This window comes from Carettochelys insculpta, chromosome 2 (genome assembly GCF_033958435.1).
Source record: "Carettochelys insculpta isolate YL-2023 chromosome 2, ASM3395843v1, whole genome shotgun sequence".
Classification (NCBI taxonomy): Eukaryota; Metazoa; Chordata; order Testudines; family Carettochelyidae; genus Carettochelys; species Carettochelys insculpta.
In genome coordinates this window covers 236488492-236505607 of record NC_134138.1, presented here as the reverse complement: position 1 = coordinate 236505607, position 17116 = coordinate 236488492, and the positions used below count along the sequence as shown (strand labels likewise).

The window sequence follows — 17116 nt, the reverse complement described above, 5'->3', positions numbered from 1 at the left end:
CAGATAGTCACTGTCACTCCTTGGCCATTTGTGTATAATGTCAGTCCTTGTTGCATCGAAAAATATTTTAATAAAATTACAACAAAGACCAAGCAGTGATCAAATGCAAACTCAACAGCTATGCGAGACATGACATCAAGCGTAATCTCTCCCTTTGGGTTGATATTGCCACTTTTTTGCAGATTTTTAAAACTAAATCCATTTCATGCACAAGAAACTGTATGAAATACATTTGTTGCTATTGCAGCCTGTTTAATGTATAAAAATATATTGGGTTTCCCTTGCAGTTAACATCCTAAAAAAGAATCATTTGAAAGACAAGTGTCTACAAAAATATAGCACTAGTTTAAACAGGTTTACCTGAGAGAACACAGATATTGACTCAAAATACATAAAGCAGTCACACTTGCGGGGGGAAAGGCAACCTTGGTACATTTAAAGACAAGGGAACATGTTGGTAACACACATCTGAAGTACTTATCAAACATCAAGTACTTGTACAGAACAAAGAAAAAAATCTCAAAATCCATCAAAGGACCAGTGCTCAAGCATCTGAAGAACAGGCCGTGCTTTTGACAAGCTGGCGAGTTTTCTTTCTGTTTGATGTCACCTTGCTGAGGTATCTTCATTTTTGCTCCCATTTTGACCTAAAACTGGTGCTGTGAGAAGGCTGACCCTGCAAGATGAGAGCAAAAGGCTAGTTATTATCCAAGCAATCTATTTAGGAATGCTAGCGGTCACAGCCCACAAGTTATAAAGGCCAGCAGTGCCTGGGGCCAGAAATATTCTGACCCCAGGGGCTGGGTCTCTTCCCAGTCCCCCCGACTGCCCTTGCATCCCCCATCATCCACTGTTGGCCTGCACCACCCCCAGCCGCACCTGCTGCCCCCCAGGCCATTTAAAATGCCCCTGGCGGTTCCAACCACAATGCTCAATGCACAGAAGGGCTAGAGTGGTTTCTGCCTCTGGCTCTGTGCCGCTGCCAGCACTCGGTCCCTGCAGCACAGTGCTGGGGCGGGCATGGTTTTCTTTAAACTGCTGCCTCTGCAGAGTCCTGGCACAGCGCATGGGACCCATGTAGAGTGATCAGACGGAAGCTGCTCTACCCCCGCTGCATCATGGTGGCAGCAGCAGCGGCCACCAGGCTGTTCTAAATCACCTGGGGGGCAGCAGGTGGGACCGGGGAATGCGCAAGGGGAGGGGAGCATGCAGGCTGGCTGGGGGCTAGGAGCTGCATGGTGGGGTAGCACGTGAGGGGTGACAGGCAGCCAGCAGCACAGGCAGGCCCCTGACCCTGCATCCCAGAGCCACTGCCAGAGTGGGGTATCCCAGATTAAGATGGCATTCCCACCCCCACACCATCTTGCATTGTCCCCTCTCCCCTAGAACCTACACCCTTTCCCCCACCTCCCCTTCCACACCCAGATCCCACACCCCTTCCAGCTGCCGAAGTCCCTCCCAGCCCTCACTGCATGTGCTTTTGCTTTACGTGTATGTCTCATTAGTGACACCAGGAGGAAAAAACTTACACAGGTGGAGAGCAATGGAACGTGGCAGCCCTGTGCCCAGGCAACGGGAAACAAAAAGTCCCAGGGGCCATATGTAGAACCCCAGTGGGCTGCATACAGCCCACAGATTGCCCATCATTGATGTCAGTTGTCATTAACTAAGGGTTTGATAACACAAGATAGGCAGAAAACTAGAGATTATTGTGTTGAGTGGTCTGAAAAATAGACAGTTGAAGGACAGAACAATATTATGGTTTGGGGTTAGTATTTAATAGGCTAGTATTGTACAAGAAAGTTACCGTGTGGGTATGTGGAAAAATAGTTGGGGGATAGTAACTGTCTTCTGCCCATTCCGTGGGATCTTGAAAGCACACAGTCCACGTACATATCCCAGAAGTTCTGGGCTAAGTCATTGAAGATTTCAGTATGCTTAGCCTTTGGTGATTCTTTTAGGAACATCATGAAATCCCAGAAAGCAATGATAGCATCCGCCATCTTGAGTTTCTTCATTTCCACCAGCCTATGAGAGGAGAGCTCCCAGCATTGATGGTCAATCTCACCCAGGCTTGCAGGAGGTTCTTTCTGATATTCTGGATTGGCATAAACTAAATTCACTATCAATATACAGCCCAAGTGAAGGTACCACCTTCTTCTACATACAGAGTCCATGCTTCACACTGGTACCTAAAAGAAAGGGCACAAAAACAATTATTTTGCCCTTCTCTAATCCTTTCTCAGATAAAAGATAGCTCTGAGATGATCCATCAATTGTCACCGTGCCTAAGACTTAAAACATTTATATAGCACATTGCATTTCCAAAGCACTAGTGAAAATATTAGCCAATGAATGAATTTTAGGGCTTGTGAAGCCCTAAATATTAACTCATTTCACAGGTGGAAGAATTGAGATGAAAAAAGATACTGTAAATGACTTACAACTAATCCCAGACTATGTTGGCCTCAGACGGGATCTTAGAACTCAGGAGCTCCTTTCTACCACCTTGCTACTCTGCTGATTGTTCAATCATTAGTGGAGACTGAAAGAATTCTAACACTCGTGTTTAAATGATTGCAATCAAGTATCAGGATTACAAACAATCAGCACTGCTGGCAGCTCTGTCAATCACTCGCCATTTCAGTTCAGCCTGGTAGTAGCAGGGCAAAAAGTACACGGTTGCACACACATGAGTTAGTGTATGCACAGAATGAGCATAACAGAGGGAAGAGTAAGTCCAAGGCTGTTGTCTTTCAGTACTATGCTGTAATTAAGCAAACGCTACTTACAGCTGTTTCTAACATAGGCATGCCCTTAAAGTATTAGCGATATCTGATGAGAGCAGCTGGGAGAGGCAAGGAGTAGTAACCCTCCAGACATAATGACATCTCCAGTACTACAGAGTATGCAGTTGTTATGAGCTCATGCACACTGGGAAAATCCCAACCTGAAAATCCCTACTGGTGCAGTTCCGTCTGCTCAGATTAACTACAGGTTTGAACCTCTCTAATCTGGACGTCTCTCGTCCAGCAGCATCCATAATCCAGCACGATATTAGTTAGCTGGATGACCACTTACCCACTGTCCCGTATAGTTTGTTTGCAGCCACCAGTCCTAGCTCTCAGTGCTCCGTGATGTTATTTGGCTGTAATTTATCCCTAAATGTCTTCTCAGAGCCCAGTAATCAACAAAAGTGTTAGTAAGGTGCTAGACAATATTGACACTCCATGGACTGGGCAAATTCTCTCATCCAGCACTGGTCAGGTCCCAATGGTAGTGGACAAGAGAGGTTCAACCTGTATTTATGCTAAACAACCTGTCCCACCTTGTATTTAGTTGTGACCCACAATACATTTCCTAGACATGAAGAGGTCTTTGTAGCTCAAAAATTTGTCTTTTTCACTAACAGAAGTTGATCCAACACAAGATATTACCTCACTCACCTTGTCCCTCTGAACAGGATTAGTCAGCACAATGGACAAAACCACCTGAGCCCCACAAGTCCTGTAGTTTCCACTATGGCTATCATTGACCGAATTACACTGATGGAATATTACCGGGCTGAATTTTCTTACCATAGAGGTACCTCAGAAAGCAGCTGAGCTGGGAGACACAAGAGCTGTGCCTTGCATATACGAAGAAAACTGTTGATTTGTTTCCGTAAGCCTTTGGTTTTGTTTCTTTAATTTCTGATAACTGGTATATTCAAGTCCAAATCAAGCAGGCTTTAAAAAGTAATCTCTTCTGCTCCGCTGTAAATTTGTTTTAATTCAATAATTATTCTCCTCAGCCTCCACATATTTCCTGTGCATAAACACAGGTAAAATAATTTGCACAGACCAGGTTAATTAGGTCTTATCAGCCTAATCCAAATCTCTCTAAAGTCCATGAGCCTTCCCATTTCTTGGACAGCACAGATCATCTCTTCCCAGGGTTTAGAGCTGTCCTCTCTGTTTGAACCTAAGAGTCACAGACCTCAGATGCTTAACACAATGTATTGGAAAACACCAATGCAGAATGCAATGTGTTACGGTGCTATTGTTGTTTCAGGGATGTACAAACTCTTAACTGTCCAAATATTTAGGGAGTGATTAGTGTTCAGGCAAGAGAACCTTACTGGTCCTCTATTGATTGCCTGAAGAAGTCACTCTCTCATATTGCTAGCCTACTCTCACAATGCACAGGTGGATCTGCAGGCTGGAGTTAGGGTTGGGTTGTTCATTACATCTCTGCAGACTAAACTTACACTATTGTGATTTAGATAACATAGTGATTAAATATGTCCATAAAAGCAGTGGCTTGGAAGGGACATGCATAGTAGTTCTCAAAAACCAATGGGAAGACAGAAGGTCCATTTTCTATTCCCAGTGCAGCCACAGTCTTGCTATGTGACCTTGGGTAAGTCACAGCCTAGCTGCGCCTCTTTTTTTTTTAAACCCATATATAATATGAAGATATTTTACAGGATTGTTAGAAGAGCTCCTGTTTTTGAAGCACATTGGGAAGTCCCAGGGTGACAGTGTTAAGCACCAGCTACTTAATGCTTGGCATGCTGGGATCCAGGAGGGCTTCAGTTGTAAAACCAAAAATAAGAGTTCAAAAAGAAGCAAAATCCCTCCATCTGTCTCAAACCCAGCACCACAATACACCTGGCAAAAGAGCCTTTTAACACTTCAGTTCCAAAATTATCATCAAACTTTTAGCTCTGACTCAAGGATCATCCACACTGTCACTGTCGTGATGCTCACTGTTCTTTAGCCGGTTTGCATGTTTTTCTTAGCCTCCTCCTCTTGGTATGTCAGGAGGCAGAGGGCAGTAGAGATACATAAACGAGACCGACGAAAAAGAGAGAAGACAGTAAAGGTTTGAAAACATTTTTCCTTGTTTTGGTATCTCACCTACACTGCACCCTGCATAGTTATCAGTTGCAACATTGATAGCCATGCTTTTCACCAGTCAGATAGTCCCTTACCAATTGTCAAAGTTAAAACAGCAGAGAGGTATGTGAGTTGCCAACTTGGAGAGGTCTCAAGTACACACAAAATAGTGATCTGGACCAAAAACAGTTTTACAATGGATCCTGGAAATACGTTGTGTCTCTCAACTAGGTTTCTTTCCAACCAGAATGATTTTGTGAGCCTGTAGTAATAACAGTAACACAACATTTTTCAAAGTACTGGCAAACAGTCCCTGATTCACCCTCACTATCTATATATGAGCTAGATAACCACTAATGTACTGATTCTAATTCTGTTCTAAACCTTTCCTTTTTTTCTGTGGTTACAGAGGGGTTGATTATATCTTCTTCTGCAAAGTAGCATTTGTAAGCGCATGTTCAAGTTCCTCTGAATTTTTTTGTTTTTTCTTTTTTTTTTTGTTTTGTTTTGTTTTTTGCTTTTGCCTACATTATGAGAAAGAAGTATTCAGTACAGCAATAGGAATGGAAGTCGGTATCTTCCCCACTTTCACTTCCCTGGTACAGTAAGAACAAGTCAGTGTCCTGGTTATGAAGTAGTAAAGCCCCAGCTTTGAAGTGACAGCTGTTTTTTTTTTCTTTAATCATCTGCCAAAAGCAGAAAACAAAACTTAAGAAAGTTAATTGCCATTTGAGCCCCTGAAGTAGGAGCAAATCCATGAGCAGCTCCTGATGGAGACTTGACAAGTTATGCGCTAACGACTGCCACTAGATATTTCGGCACAGGACAGATTACTTTCACAAAGGCAATAATTTAAGTACGGAAGTGAAATACTTACAGGGTTACTGTGGTAAGAGCAGTTATGCTGCCTCCTGAACCACGAGTGATCAGCCCCTTGTAGAAAAGGAAATAAAGTCCAAACTGGTTGCTGGTGTCCAGGAGACTAACGAGGCAGCTGTTGTAGGGAAGTTGGAATTGCGCTGCACAGGAAGACACTGACACTGAGAAAAGAGCAACAGCAACAGCATTTTCAGCCAGTGGAAAAGGAGGGGAGAAGGGGCTATTGATCTGAAAGTCCCGCCCCTGTCTGCATCACTTTCTCTGAATCAATCGCGCCCAAGTCCCTGTCCTCTGGTCCCATTCAGAGGGTAAATCAGGTGGAGGGGGAGGTGGACAGAGGTGCAAACTAAAAAGGTAACTAGTCACATCTCTCTAAATCATCAGAGAGCACAAAGGCTCTCCTCCAGCTATCAACTTCACCCTGCCAAGTTACTTTGAGAGCTGCTGTTCCCCAAGCTTCTCCTAGATAGATTCTGTCCTGTCCTGTCCTGTGTTCCTTGAGTGAGGCTGTGATACTTCAAAGCATCACACTTTCCTGTTACTGGAGATAATGAGAACATTTACTGCTTTCCCTACCCATGCTGCAGATTAATGTAATAACGTTTTATTTTCATTGGTAATTTAACCTCAATCCTTGTGTAAAGTTTTTATGGAAAGCCACCTCGTTAATGTACCTTGTACTAGTCCGCGTGCATTCGTGCATGCCTGCACACATCCACATGCAACACAAGACGAGACTTCAAATGTACAGAAAATGGGCTTTTCACCTGGGACACAGATCCCATATCAGGTTCCAGGAGAAAATACCCTGATATACGATTAATTTTTAGAGAGGTTCCCTATTTGGGGAATATCGTTGCTGCACTTCTAAATAGCTCCAGTTTCCCTCTATGATTATTTAAATTCTCTTCTGTATGTAAGAAAAAAGATATTTACAACTTCATTCTCCCTCATATTGTGTGACAGGCCCCAAATCCATACCAGAAAATTGGAGCAGCAGCTGGTGCTGCCAGCACAGAGCAAACGCATGAGCTAGAAGTCCACCTCCACCCCCAGGGAAGCAAACCAGCTACCCTAGTTTTTAATTAAGCCTTTTTGCTGTGGCTTTTGTTTATTGGTGGTAACTTTTTGCCCCAAAGAAAAGCTGGTTGATTTGTTTTATTTTATAATAATTCGTACATATTTTTCACATAAGAACATAAGAACGGCCATACTGGGTCAGACCAAAGGTCCATCCAGCCCAGCATCCCATCTGCCGACGGTGGCCAATGCCAGGTGCCCCAGAGAAGGAGAACAGAAGACAATGATCAAGTGATTTATCTCCTGCCATCCATCTCCTGCCCTTGTTCTGAAGGCCAGGGCACCATACTTTATCCCTGGCTAATAGCCATTTATGGACCTAACCTGCAAAATTTATCAAGCTCTTTTTTAAACCCTAATAGAGTCCTGGCCTTCACAGCCTTCTCGAGCAAGGAGTTCCACAGGTTGACTGTGCGCTGTGTGAAGAAAAATTTCCTTTTATTAGTTTTGAACCTACTACCCATCAATTTCATTTGGTGTCCCCTAGTTCTTGTATTATGGGAAAAGGTAAATAATTTTTCTATATTCACTTTCTCCACACCATTCATGATTTTATACACCTCTATCATATCGCCCCTCAATCACCTCTTTTCCAAACTGAAAAGTCCCAGTCTCTCTAGCCTCTCCCCATATGGGACCCGTTCCAAGCCCCTAATCATCTTAGTCGCCCTTTTCGAACCTTTTCTAATGCCAATATATCTTTTTTGAGGTGAGGAGACCACATCTGCACGCAGTACTCAAGATGTGGGCGTACCATAGTTTTATATAGGGGAAGTATGATATCTTTTGTCTTATTATCGATCCCTTTTTTAATAATTCCTAACATCCTATTTGCTTTACTAACTGCCGCTGCACACTGCGTGGATGTCTTCAGAGAACTATCCACTATAACTCCAAGATCCCTTTCCTGATCTGTCGTAGCTAAATTTGACCCCATCATGTCGTACGTGTAATTTGGGTTATTTTTTCCAACATGCATTACCTTACACTTACCCACATTAAATTTCATTTGCCATTTTGCTGCCCAATCACTGAGTTTGCTGAGATCTTTTTGTAGTTCTTCACAATCTGTTTTGGTTTTGACTGTCCTGAACAACTTGGTGTCATCTGCAAACTTTGCCACCTCACCGCTTACCTCATTTTCTAGATCATTGATGAACAAGTTGAACAGGATCGGTCCCAGGACTGAGCCCTGGGGAACACCACTAGTTACCCCCCTCCATTGTGAAAATTTACCATTTATTCCCACCCTTTGTTTTCTGTCTTTTAACCAATTCCTGATCCATGAAAGGATCTTTCCTCCTATCCCATGACCGCCTAATTTACAGAAAAGCCTTTGGTGTGGGACCGTGTCAAAGGCTTTCTGGAAATCTAGGTATATTATGTCCACTGGGTGCCCCTTGTCCACATGTTTATTAACCCCTTCACAGAATTCTAATAGATTAGTTAGACACGACTTCCCTCTGCAGAAACCATGCTGACTTTTGCCCAACAATTCGTGCTCTTCTACATGCCTTGCAATTTTATTCTTTACTAGTGTTTCTACTAATTTGCCTGGTACTGATGTTAAACTTATCGGTCTGTAATTGCCAGGGTCTCCTCTAGAGCCTTTTTTAAATATTGGCGTTATATTGGCCGTGTTCCAGTCATTTGGTACCAAAGTGGATTTAAAGGATAGGTTACAAACCACTATTAATAACTCCGCAATTTCACATTTGAGTTCTTTCAGAACCCTTGGGTGAATACCGTCTGGTCCTGGAGACTTGTTACTATTCAGCTTATCAATTAACTCCAAAAACTCCTCTAATGTCACTTCAATCTGGGAGAGTTCCTCAGATTTGTCACCTAAAAAGGCTGGCTCAGATTTAGGAACCTCTGTAACATCCTCAGCCATGAAGGGGGTTTTGTAAGTGGGGGTGAGGATTTGGAGCAGTAGGTTTTTTAATGTCATCTATATCACCTTCTGTAGCTATTCCCACTGTGGACTAAGTCAGAGAAGAGGGTTCATTCATATGTGCTCAGGAAAGCATTCCATTTCCATGGTGGGGAGAGACTTCTGAAGCTTAAACTTTGCATTGGCTCTTCTGACATGAGTCAAGGCTCTTAGCTCATGTGATTGCTACAGCATGCATAACAACATAGGCCACACACTGCCTCACTCAAAACAAGCAGTGTCACGACGCGGCCAGTGAAAGGGGCTACAGTCATAGTAATCTTTGAAGGAGGCAAATCCTCTTCCGCTCCCCTGCATCAGCACACTTAAAACTTTGAAAACAAAAAAGCAGTCAAGTAGTGCTTTAAAGATGAACAAAATAATTTATTAGGTATTTTGTTAGTCTTTAAAGTGCTACTTGCCTGCTTTTTTGTTTTGATAGTATACAGACAAGCGCAGCTCCCTCTCTGTTACTATTAAACCTTTGAGTATTTCCATGCCTCCTGTGGTGGGAAGGATTCTCTCGGGTTCTTATTGCTGAGTTCTCTGTGCTACCACAACATACAGACTTGTGTTTCAATAAGATTAAGTGTCATGAGCTACAACTTCTATTGCCACCTCTGTTGTGGCCTTTCTAGCTGCGTCTACACGTGCACGCTACTTCGAAGTAGCGGCAGTAACTTCGAAATAGCGCCCGTCACGTCTACACGTGTTGGGCGCTATTTCGAAGTTGAAATCGACGTTAGGCGGCGAGACGTCGAAGTCGCTAACCCCATGAGGGGATGGGAATAGCGCCCTACTTCGACGTTCAACATCGAAGTAGGGACGTGTAGACGATCCGCGTCCCGCAACATCGAAATAGCGGGGTCCTCCATGGCGGCCATCAGCTGGGGGGTTGAGAGATACTCTCTCTCCAGCCCTTGCGGGGCTCTGTGGTCACCGTGGGCAGCAGCCCTTAGCCCAGGGCTTCTGGCTGCTGCTGCTGCAGCTGGGGGTCCGTGCTGCATATACAGGGTCTGCAACTAGTTGTTGGCTCTGTGTATCTTGCACTGTTTAATGAAAGTGTGTCTGGGAGGGGCCCTTTAAGGGAGCGACTTGCTGTTGAGTCCGCCCCATGACCCTGTCTGCAGCTGTGCCTGGCTCCCTTATTTCGATGTGTGCTACTTTGCCGTGTAGACGTTCCCTCGCTGTGCCTATTTCGATGTTGGGCTGAGCAACGTCGAAGTTGAACATCGACGTTGCCAGCCCTGGAGGACGTGTAGACGTTATTCATCGAAATAGCCTATTTCGATGTCGCAACGTCGAAATAAGCTATTTCGAAGTTGGGTGCACGTGTAGACGTAGCCTCTGTGTGAGACACTCTAGACTCCATATTAGTCATGTGAGACGTAGTATTATCTTAACTCACAGGAGCATCTGAGGGTCAGCTTGTTAATATCTGTAAGTGCTTTGAGCTCCTTAGATGGAGATATATGTATCTCATAGAGCTGGAAGGGACCTTGAGAGGCCATTGAGTCCAGTTCACTGCACTCACAGCGAAACCTATCACCATCCCCGACAGATTTTTTTTTTAAACTGACCTATCCCAGACCCTTGAGAGGCCCCCTCAAGGGCTGAACTCACAAGCCTGGGTTTACAAGGCCAGCGTGCTCTCCACTAAGCTAGCCTTTGTGGAAGATGCAGCACGAGGGCAAAGTCCTGTTGTTTCAGATATCCCTAAGTCCATTCCTGTAATCACATTACTTTTCACAAGCTTATGAACCCCCTTACTCCCCACAACACTTAGTATAGCTGAGGCATCTTTAGTCTGCCAGTAATATGTTATGTTTGTGCACTTAAAGATGGAGCAGTAGTACAAGAGCACTGGCAAATTATTCTTGGACACGGCCAGACAGAATGAGCTGGACAGCTGACAGGACAGTCAGCAGAAGCCTGAGCAGAGAAACCTCAACTGCAGGACTTGGCTAGAGCTTGGGGACACCTTCAGATGACGGGGGCTTTTTTTCTGGTGGAACACAGAAGAACTGTGTTCTGCCACCTTTTATTTTTTCCCGGTGCCATCATTTTGGAAGCCTGCTGGTCCGAGCTGCATATGGCTCTTTAAGGAGCCATTTTCAGTTCCCACCACAGCTGCTTCTCACTCTTCCAGCTCTCTGCCTTGCCTGCCATGGTGAAAGACTAGCACTCGATTTAATTGGTTAAATGGCCAGCAGGAGGGATCTGGCCATTTAACCAGTTAAATCAAGTCCTATTCTTTCAGCATGCCAGAGGAAACTGGAGAGGTGTGGGGAGCCGCACAGTTGTGGTGTACAGAAGATGGGGCTGGCAAAGGAGCAGCAACACATGGAGTTCCTGTGTGAGGTGAGTGAATCCTGGGTTGGGGCAGCGGTCTAGGGCTGCATGGGGGGTTAAGCCTGGGGGTGGTTTGGAGCCATGCGGGGGGAGTTAAGCCTGGGGGGCATTTGGGGCCACATAGAGGGAACAATTAAGCCTGGGGTGGTTTGAAACAGCTGGGGGGAAGGTAAGCCAGGGGGTGGTTTGGGACCATGTGTGGAGGGATAAGCCTGGGAGGTGGTGTGGGACCGCACCCCCAGGGGCTGCGAGTGAAGCAACTCAGCACCACATTGTAATTGTGAGCCTGAGCGTGACCTGTGACACTGAGGGTAACACGCCAGTCTCCTGGGTCCAGCAGGTTTACACATTAATATTTTGAGCAACTGTTCTTACAATCAAATTTTGCCTCTTGTTCAGGGTGTCTGTTCTCAGGCTTTGGGCTGTGTTTGTTGGTGGGGAAATGATGCAAACAATGAGCTGAGCCTCTGAAAAATTCACTAGGTAAAAGTAAATAACTGCAGTTGGCAGAACCTGTGTGTCTCCCTACACAGTCCTCACAATGTAGCTGTGCAGGTAAGCCTCTGGGAAGTTTTGGGCTGAGGAGGGTTAAGCCTGGGAGTGGGAAGGAGGGTAGTTTGGGGCTGTGGGGGGTTGAGCCTGAGGATGGGAGTGGGGCAGTTTGGGGCTTGAGTTCCAGCACCTTCTTTCTAGAAAACAAGTCCTGGGGGTGAGGACACTTGCAATAGCCTGTGTGATAACAACACAGCAGAGAAAAGGGAGAGGAGCTTAGAAAAGGACAAAATGAGCAGGGAGGGGAGGAAGAAAGGGAAGGAAGACAGAAGGGGGAGTCATAATTCAATCAATATGTGCAATAGGTAGAGCACCTGTGGTTCTTATGCTGCGCTACCCAGGATAGTAAAAGGTTCTTCTACAGACCATATGCTGCACTGAATAGCTACGTCTACACTAGCCAAAAACTTCAAAATGGCCATGCAAATGGCCATTTCAAAGTTTACTAATGAAGCGCTGAAATACATATTCAGCACCTCATTAGCAGGCGGGCGGCTGCGGCACTTCGAAATTCATGCAGCTCACCGCCGCGCGGCTCGTCCAGAAGGGGTTCCTTTTCGAAAGAACCCCAGCTACTTCGAAGTCCCCTTATTCCTATGAGCGGATGGGAATAAGGGGACTTTGAAGCTTCCGGGGTCCTTTTGAAAAGGAACACTGCCTGGATGAGCCGCGCGGTGGCGAGCCACATCAATTTCGAAGTGCCGCGGCCGCCCACCTGCTAATGAGGTGCTGAATATGTATTTCAGCGCTTCATTAGTAAACTTCGAAATGGCCATTTGCATGGCCATTTCGAAGTTTTTGGCTAGTGTAGACACAGCCAATGAGAGCTAAATGTTGGTCCAGCTAAAGTCATTGGAAACCCCTGCGCACTGGCTTGTGGAGTCCCAAGTTCAAGTCCTGTCCTGAAGTTGGCAATGGCTGCTTCTGAAAGATGTTCATAGCTGGAAGGGTGTGTCTACACTTGCATTCCTATTTCAAAAGAGGACTGCAAATGAGGTAAATCAGAAATGCAAATGATGTATAAATTTGCATATTCAGTACCTCATTTGCATATTCTAATTTTGAAAAAGCTTCTTTCGAAAGAAGAAAGCCAGTGTAGACACTGCTCTTTTGAAAGTAAACTCCATCTTCGAAAGAATCCTTCTTCCCATTAAATAAAGGCTGTGGTGTGACTGGGAGGGTCAGGGTAGGCCCTGCATAAAGGCCTGGCACAAGACCTCACGGACCATGACCCCATCCCTCTAGGCCTCGCGGCATGGGACAGTGGGCAACTGCTCATATTCGGCCCCCGAGGTCCGCAGCCCAGCCCTGGATGAAGGGCTCCTGCCTGTCCTCCACAAGATTGTGGAGGGCACAGTGGGCAGTGATCACTGAGGTGATGTTTGCGAGGCTCACAAACCTCCTCTTCAGCATCCTAAATGCCCACTCTACTGTGCCCCTGATGTGGTTGAGGCAGCCATTTAAGATGTCCTGGGCCAGTGTGGTGCATCCAGTACAGGGCCATATGAGCCACAGGTTTAGCAGGTGCGCAGCATCAGCCACAATGCAGGGGGGCATCATGATGTCCCCAAGTGGGAGCTCCTGCGGGGATACATACTTGCCCTCCTGCATCTGGTGCCCCAGCCACAAATTCTGGACCACCCAATTGTCATGGGCCCTGCCTGGCTACCCAACACACATGCCCAGGAAATGGCCCCTCACGTCCACCAGGGCCTGGAGTACCATGGCATGGTACCCCTTCCTGTTAATGTAGGCACCCCCGCTGTGGTCCAGAGCCCAGATTGCTACGTACATCCCATCCAGAGCTCTGAAACAACTGGAGAGCCCCAAGTCTGTGAACCCAGCAAAGGTGGCATCCAGGTCCCCCAGGGTGACAACGCATTGCTGGAGCACTGTGTTGATGGCTAGGACTAAATGAGGAGGTGGAAGGAAGACACATCCATGAACGCCAGACCAGGAGGCCCCCCCTTCTTCCTGCCCCTTCCCCACAAGGGGTCCTCTTCCCCCTGTCCCCACCCCACCGGGGCCCCTTTCTCCCTGCTCAGTAGCCCTCTCCCCAGGATGGGTCTGTGGTGGGAGTCAGACTTACCTCTATCAGCACCACTCTGATGGTGGCCTTACTGACTCCAAATTGGTGGCCGATGGACTAGTGGCTGTCGGGATGGCCAGCCTCCATAGTGCAATTGCCACCTTCTTCCATACTGGGAATGCTGGCCGTATCCGTGTGTCCTGGTGCTGGAGGACTGGGGCTAGCCAGTGGCAGAGGTCCTCAAATGTCTGGCGGATCATCTTGAAGTTCCTCAACCATCACTTATTGTCTCAGTCCTCCAGCACCAGCCGGTCCCATCACTCGATGCTGGTGGCGAAGGCCCACCAGCACTGGATCAGGCATTCCCACAGGAAGGAGCAGCAGGGCCGTGGAGGGGGCCTGAAGGCTGGGTCCCATGCAGGCAACCCAGCCACGCCACTCAAATGGAATGGCAGCCAGCATGGCCAGCAGGCTGGCCAGGGTGGAGAGAAGGTCCTCCTCGGGCAGCATCTGGGCAGGCATGTTGGTCAGCTCTTCTCCCCAGCATGCGGTCTGCCCTGATGTCTGCCGCCTGGCCGCCTTGAACACGTGCAGGGTAGGGGTGTTGGGAGGCCCTTTAAGGGATTGGCTGGGTGCGAGCCCAGAAGGGCTTGTTGGCCATGTGACCCCCCCCTGCCTGCATCATTTCCTGGCTCCTTGCTTCAAAATAGGGGCTATTGTGTATAGATGCTCTACTTCAAAGTAGACAGGAGCCTACTTGGAAGTACGCGGGGGGGCGCTTTTGTGTATAGACGTGCGACTTTGAAGTTGCTTACTTCGAAGTTATACTTCTAAGTAAGCAACTTCGAAGTTATTTTGTAGTATAGACGTGGCCTTTATGTCTCAAGCTAGATTGACTCGTTTTGTGCTTTTGCCTTTCTAATTTTGCCCCTACATTCCTATGTTGTTTATATTCCTCCTTTGTACTTTGTCCTAGCTTCCACTTTTTATAAGATTTCTTTTTGATTTTTAGGTATTCAAGATCTCCTGGTTAAGTCAAACTTATCTCTTGCCATACTTCCTATCCTTCCTACACAGGGAAATTGCTGTTGCGCTCTTAGTAATGCCCCATTGAAAAAGTGCCCGATGTCTTCAACAGTTTTGTCTTGTAGTCTTGCTTTCCATGGGACCTTCCCTACCAGCTCTCTGAGTTTACTAAGGTCTGCCTTCCTAAAGTCCATTGTCTTTATTTTGCTGTTTTCCCTTCTACCACTCCTTAGAATCATGAACTCTTATCATTTCGTGATCAATTTCACCCAAGCTGCCTGCCATCTTCAAATTCTCAACTAGTTCCTGCCTATTTGTTAAAATCAAACCTAAAACAGCTTCCCCCCTAGTAGCTTTCTCCATCTTCTGAAATAAATTTTTTTCCAGTGCATTCCAAGACCTTGTTGGACAATCTGTGCCCTGCTGTGTTCTTCTCCCAATAAATTTCTGGATAGTTGAAGTCCCCCGTCACCACCAAGTTCTGTGCTTTGGTGATTTTGCTAGTTGCTTTAAAAAGCCTCATCTATCTCTTCTTCCTGGTTAGGTAGTCTGTAGTACACCCCTACTTTGACATCACTTATCACTATGACACCTACTATGTCAGCAGGCTCTTTACCCTTTTAATCTTACCCAGAGACTTTCCACAAGTCTGTCTCCTATGTCCTTCTCAGCCTCAAACCACATATACATACTTTTAATATATTAATGCAACACCTCCTTCCTTTTTTCCCTGCCTAGAGGGGTGACTCCTTTGGGTCTGTTGTTCACCAGTGTAAGTAAGAATAGCCCTTTTGGTACTTTTGAAGGGGCTGGATTGACTCCTGAAGAACTCCAGGTTTAGCTGGATGGAAAGATAATGGAAAGCTACTTACTTCCACATACCCCTTCTATTCCAGATACGCTGATTGCTGTCTGATCCAATATATTACTTAAAAACATACCACACACCATCTTAAGTTAAAATATTTAGTGATCTGACTTAATCCGTCAAAGTTGGGAAATGCACACCCTGTCCTCAAATTACTCCATAGGTTTCCAAACAGTGGGTGTTTTTCTTCTCTGTGGAGTGATATTTTGATTCAGACCCTCTAATTAAGGGCAACAAGTAGGGCTATGCTTTCAGATGCCCATAGGTCAGTCCACTGAAGTCTAATGGTGTTCCACGTGGTGTTTGTGCAGACAGAATCTGGGATGCGTTTTTTGTCTTAACTCATAGCTTCATAATTTTTTTCAGTCAAATCAAATTTTTTTTTCATTCTCTACCACCCCCTGTGCATGGGGGTGCGTATGCGTTATGTGAAATATTTAGTACCTTTTAACATCTTTTTTTTTAAAGTTGTAATTTCAGATATGGTCAAGCTGTTAAATCTAGAAAATTCTAATGCAACCATCTCCAACAGTTAAATCCTATATTGCCAAAACAAAATGTAGTGTGCAATATACAGCATTCATCTTCATCTGAGAAAAAAAATCTTTTCCGCAACTTTTTGTAGCTGCTTTGATGCCTACCATATGAAATTCCACTAAGGGACACACACAATATAGCTGCAATCTTATGAGGTTTTTTTTTTAACATGTTGGGTGTCGTCTGAACCACAATTGTCTGATAAAATTTCTGATGAGAAATTGTGAAACAACCAGTTCACTTTTTTAAATGGAGACTTTTATGTCTGATATATTAAAGGGAAATACTAGACTAGAATGTAACAATGAATCATTGATAGAACATATAAGCTGCGTCTACACGTGCACACTACTTCGAAGTAGCGGCACCAACTTCGAAATAGCGCCCGTCGCGTCTACACGCGTCGGGCGCTATTTCGAAGTTAACTTTGACGTTAGGCGGCGAGATGTCGAAGTCACTAACCTCATGAGGAGATAGGAATAGCGCCCTACTTCGACGTTCAACGTCGAAGTAGGGACTGTGTAGACGATCCGCATCCCGCAACGTCGAAGTTGCCAGGTCCTCCATGGCGGCCATCAGCTGGGGGGTTGAGAGATGCTCTCTCTCCAGCCCCTGTGGGGCTCTATGGCCACCGTGGGCAGCAGCCCTTAGCCCAGGGCTTCTGGCTGCTTCTGCGGCAGCTGGGGATCTATGCTGCAGGCACAGGGTCTGCAACCAGTTGTCAGCTCTGTGTATCTTGTGTTGTTTAGTGCAACTGTGTCTGGGAGGGGCCCTTTAAGGGAGCGGCTGGCTGTTGAGTCCACCCTGTGACCCTGTCTGCAGCTGTGCCTGGCATCCCTATTTCGATGTGTGCTACTTTGACATGTAGACGTTCCCTCGCTGCGCCTATTTCGATGTTGGGCTGAGCAACGTCGAAGTTGAACATCGACGTTGCCGGCCCTGGAGGACGTGTAGACGTTATTCATCGAAATAGCCTATTT

At 46.0% G+C, this 17116-nt stretch overlaps 1 protein-coding gene across 1 annotated transcript; it reads right to left on the bottom strand.

Moving 5' to 3' along the window:
• Positions 1 to 647: 647 nt before the first annotated feature.
• Positions 648 to 2177, bottom strand: FAM237B (family with sequence similarity 237 member B). Its single transcript, XM_074985500.1, has 2 exons — positions 1808 to 2177; positions 648 to 676 (listed from the first exon to the last, which is right to left on the bottom strand). Exons 1-2 carry the CDS (start codon positions 2175 to 2177, stop codon positions 648 to 650), a joined length of 399 nt encoding a protein of 132 aa, XP_074841601.1.
• Between the last annotated feature and the right edge of the window lie 14939 nt (positions 2178 to 17116).

Excerpts from the sequence above, each read along its gene's own strand:
- FAM237B (XM_074985500.1), bottom strand. The coding sequence starts at position 2,177 with ATGGACTCTGTATGTAGAAGAAGGTGGTACCTTCACTTGGGCTGTATA. Across the intron at positions 677-1,807 it reads TTTTTCCACATACCCACACG|GGTCAGCCTTCTCACAGCAC; the intron begins GTAACTTTCTTG and ends CTCATCTTGCAG.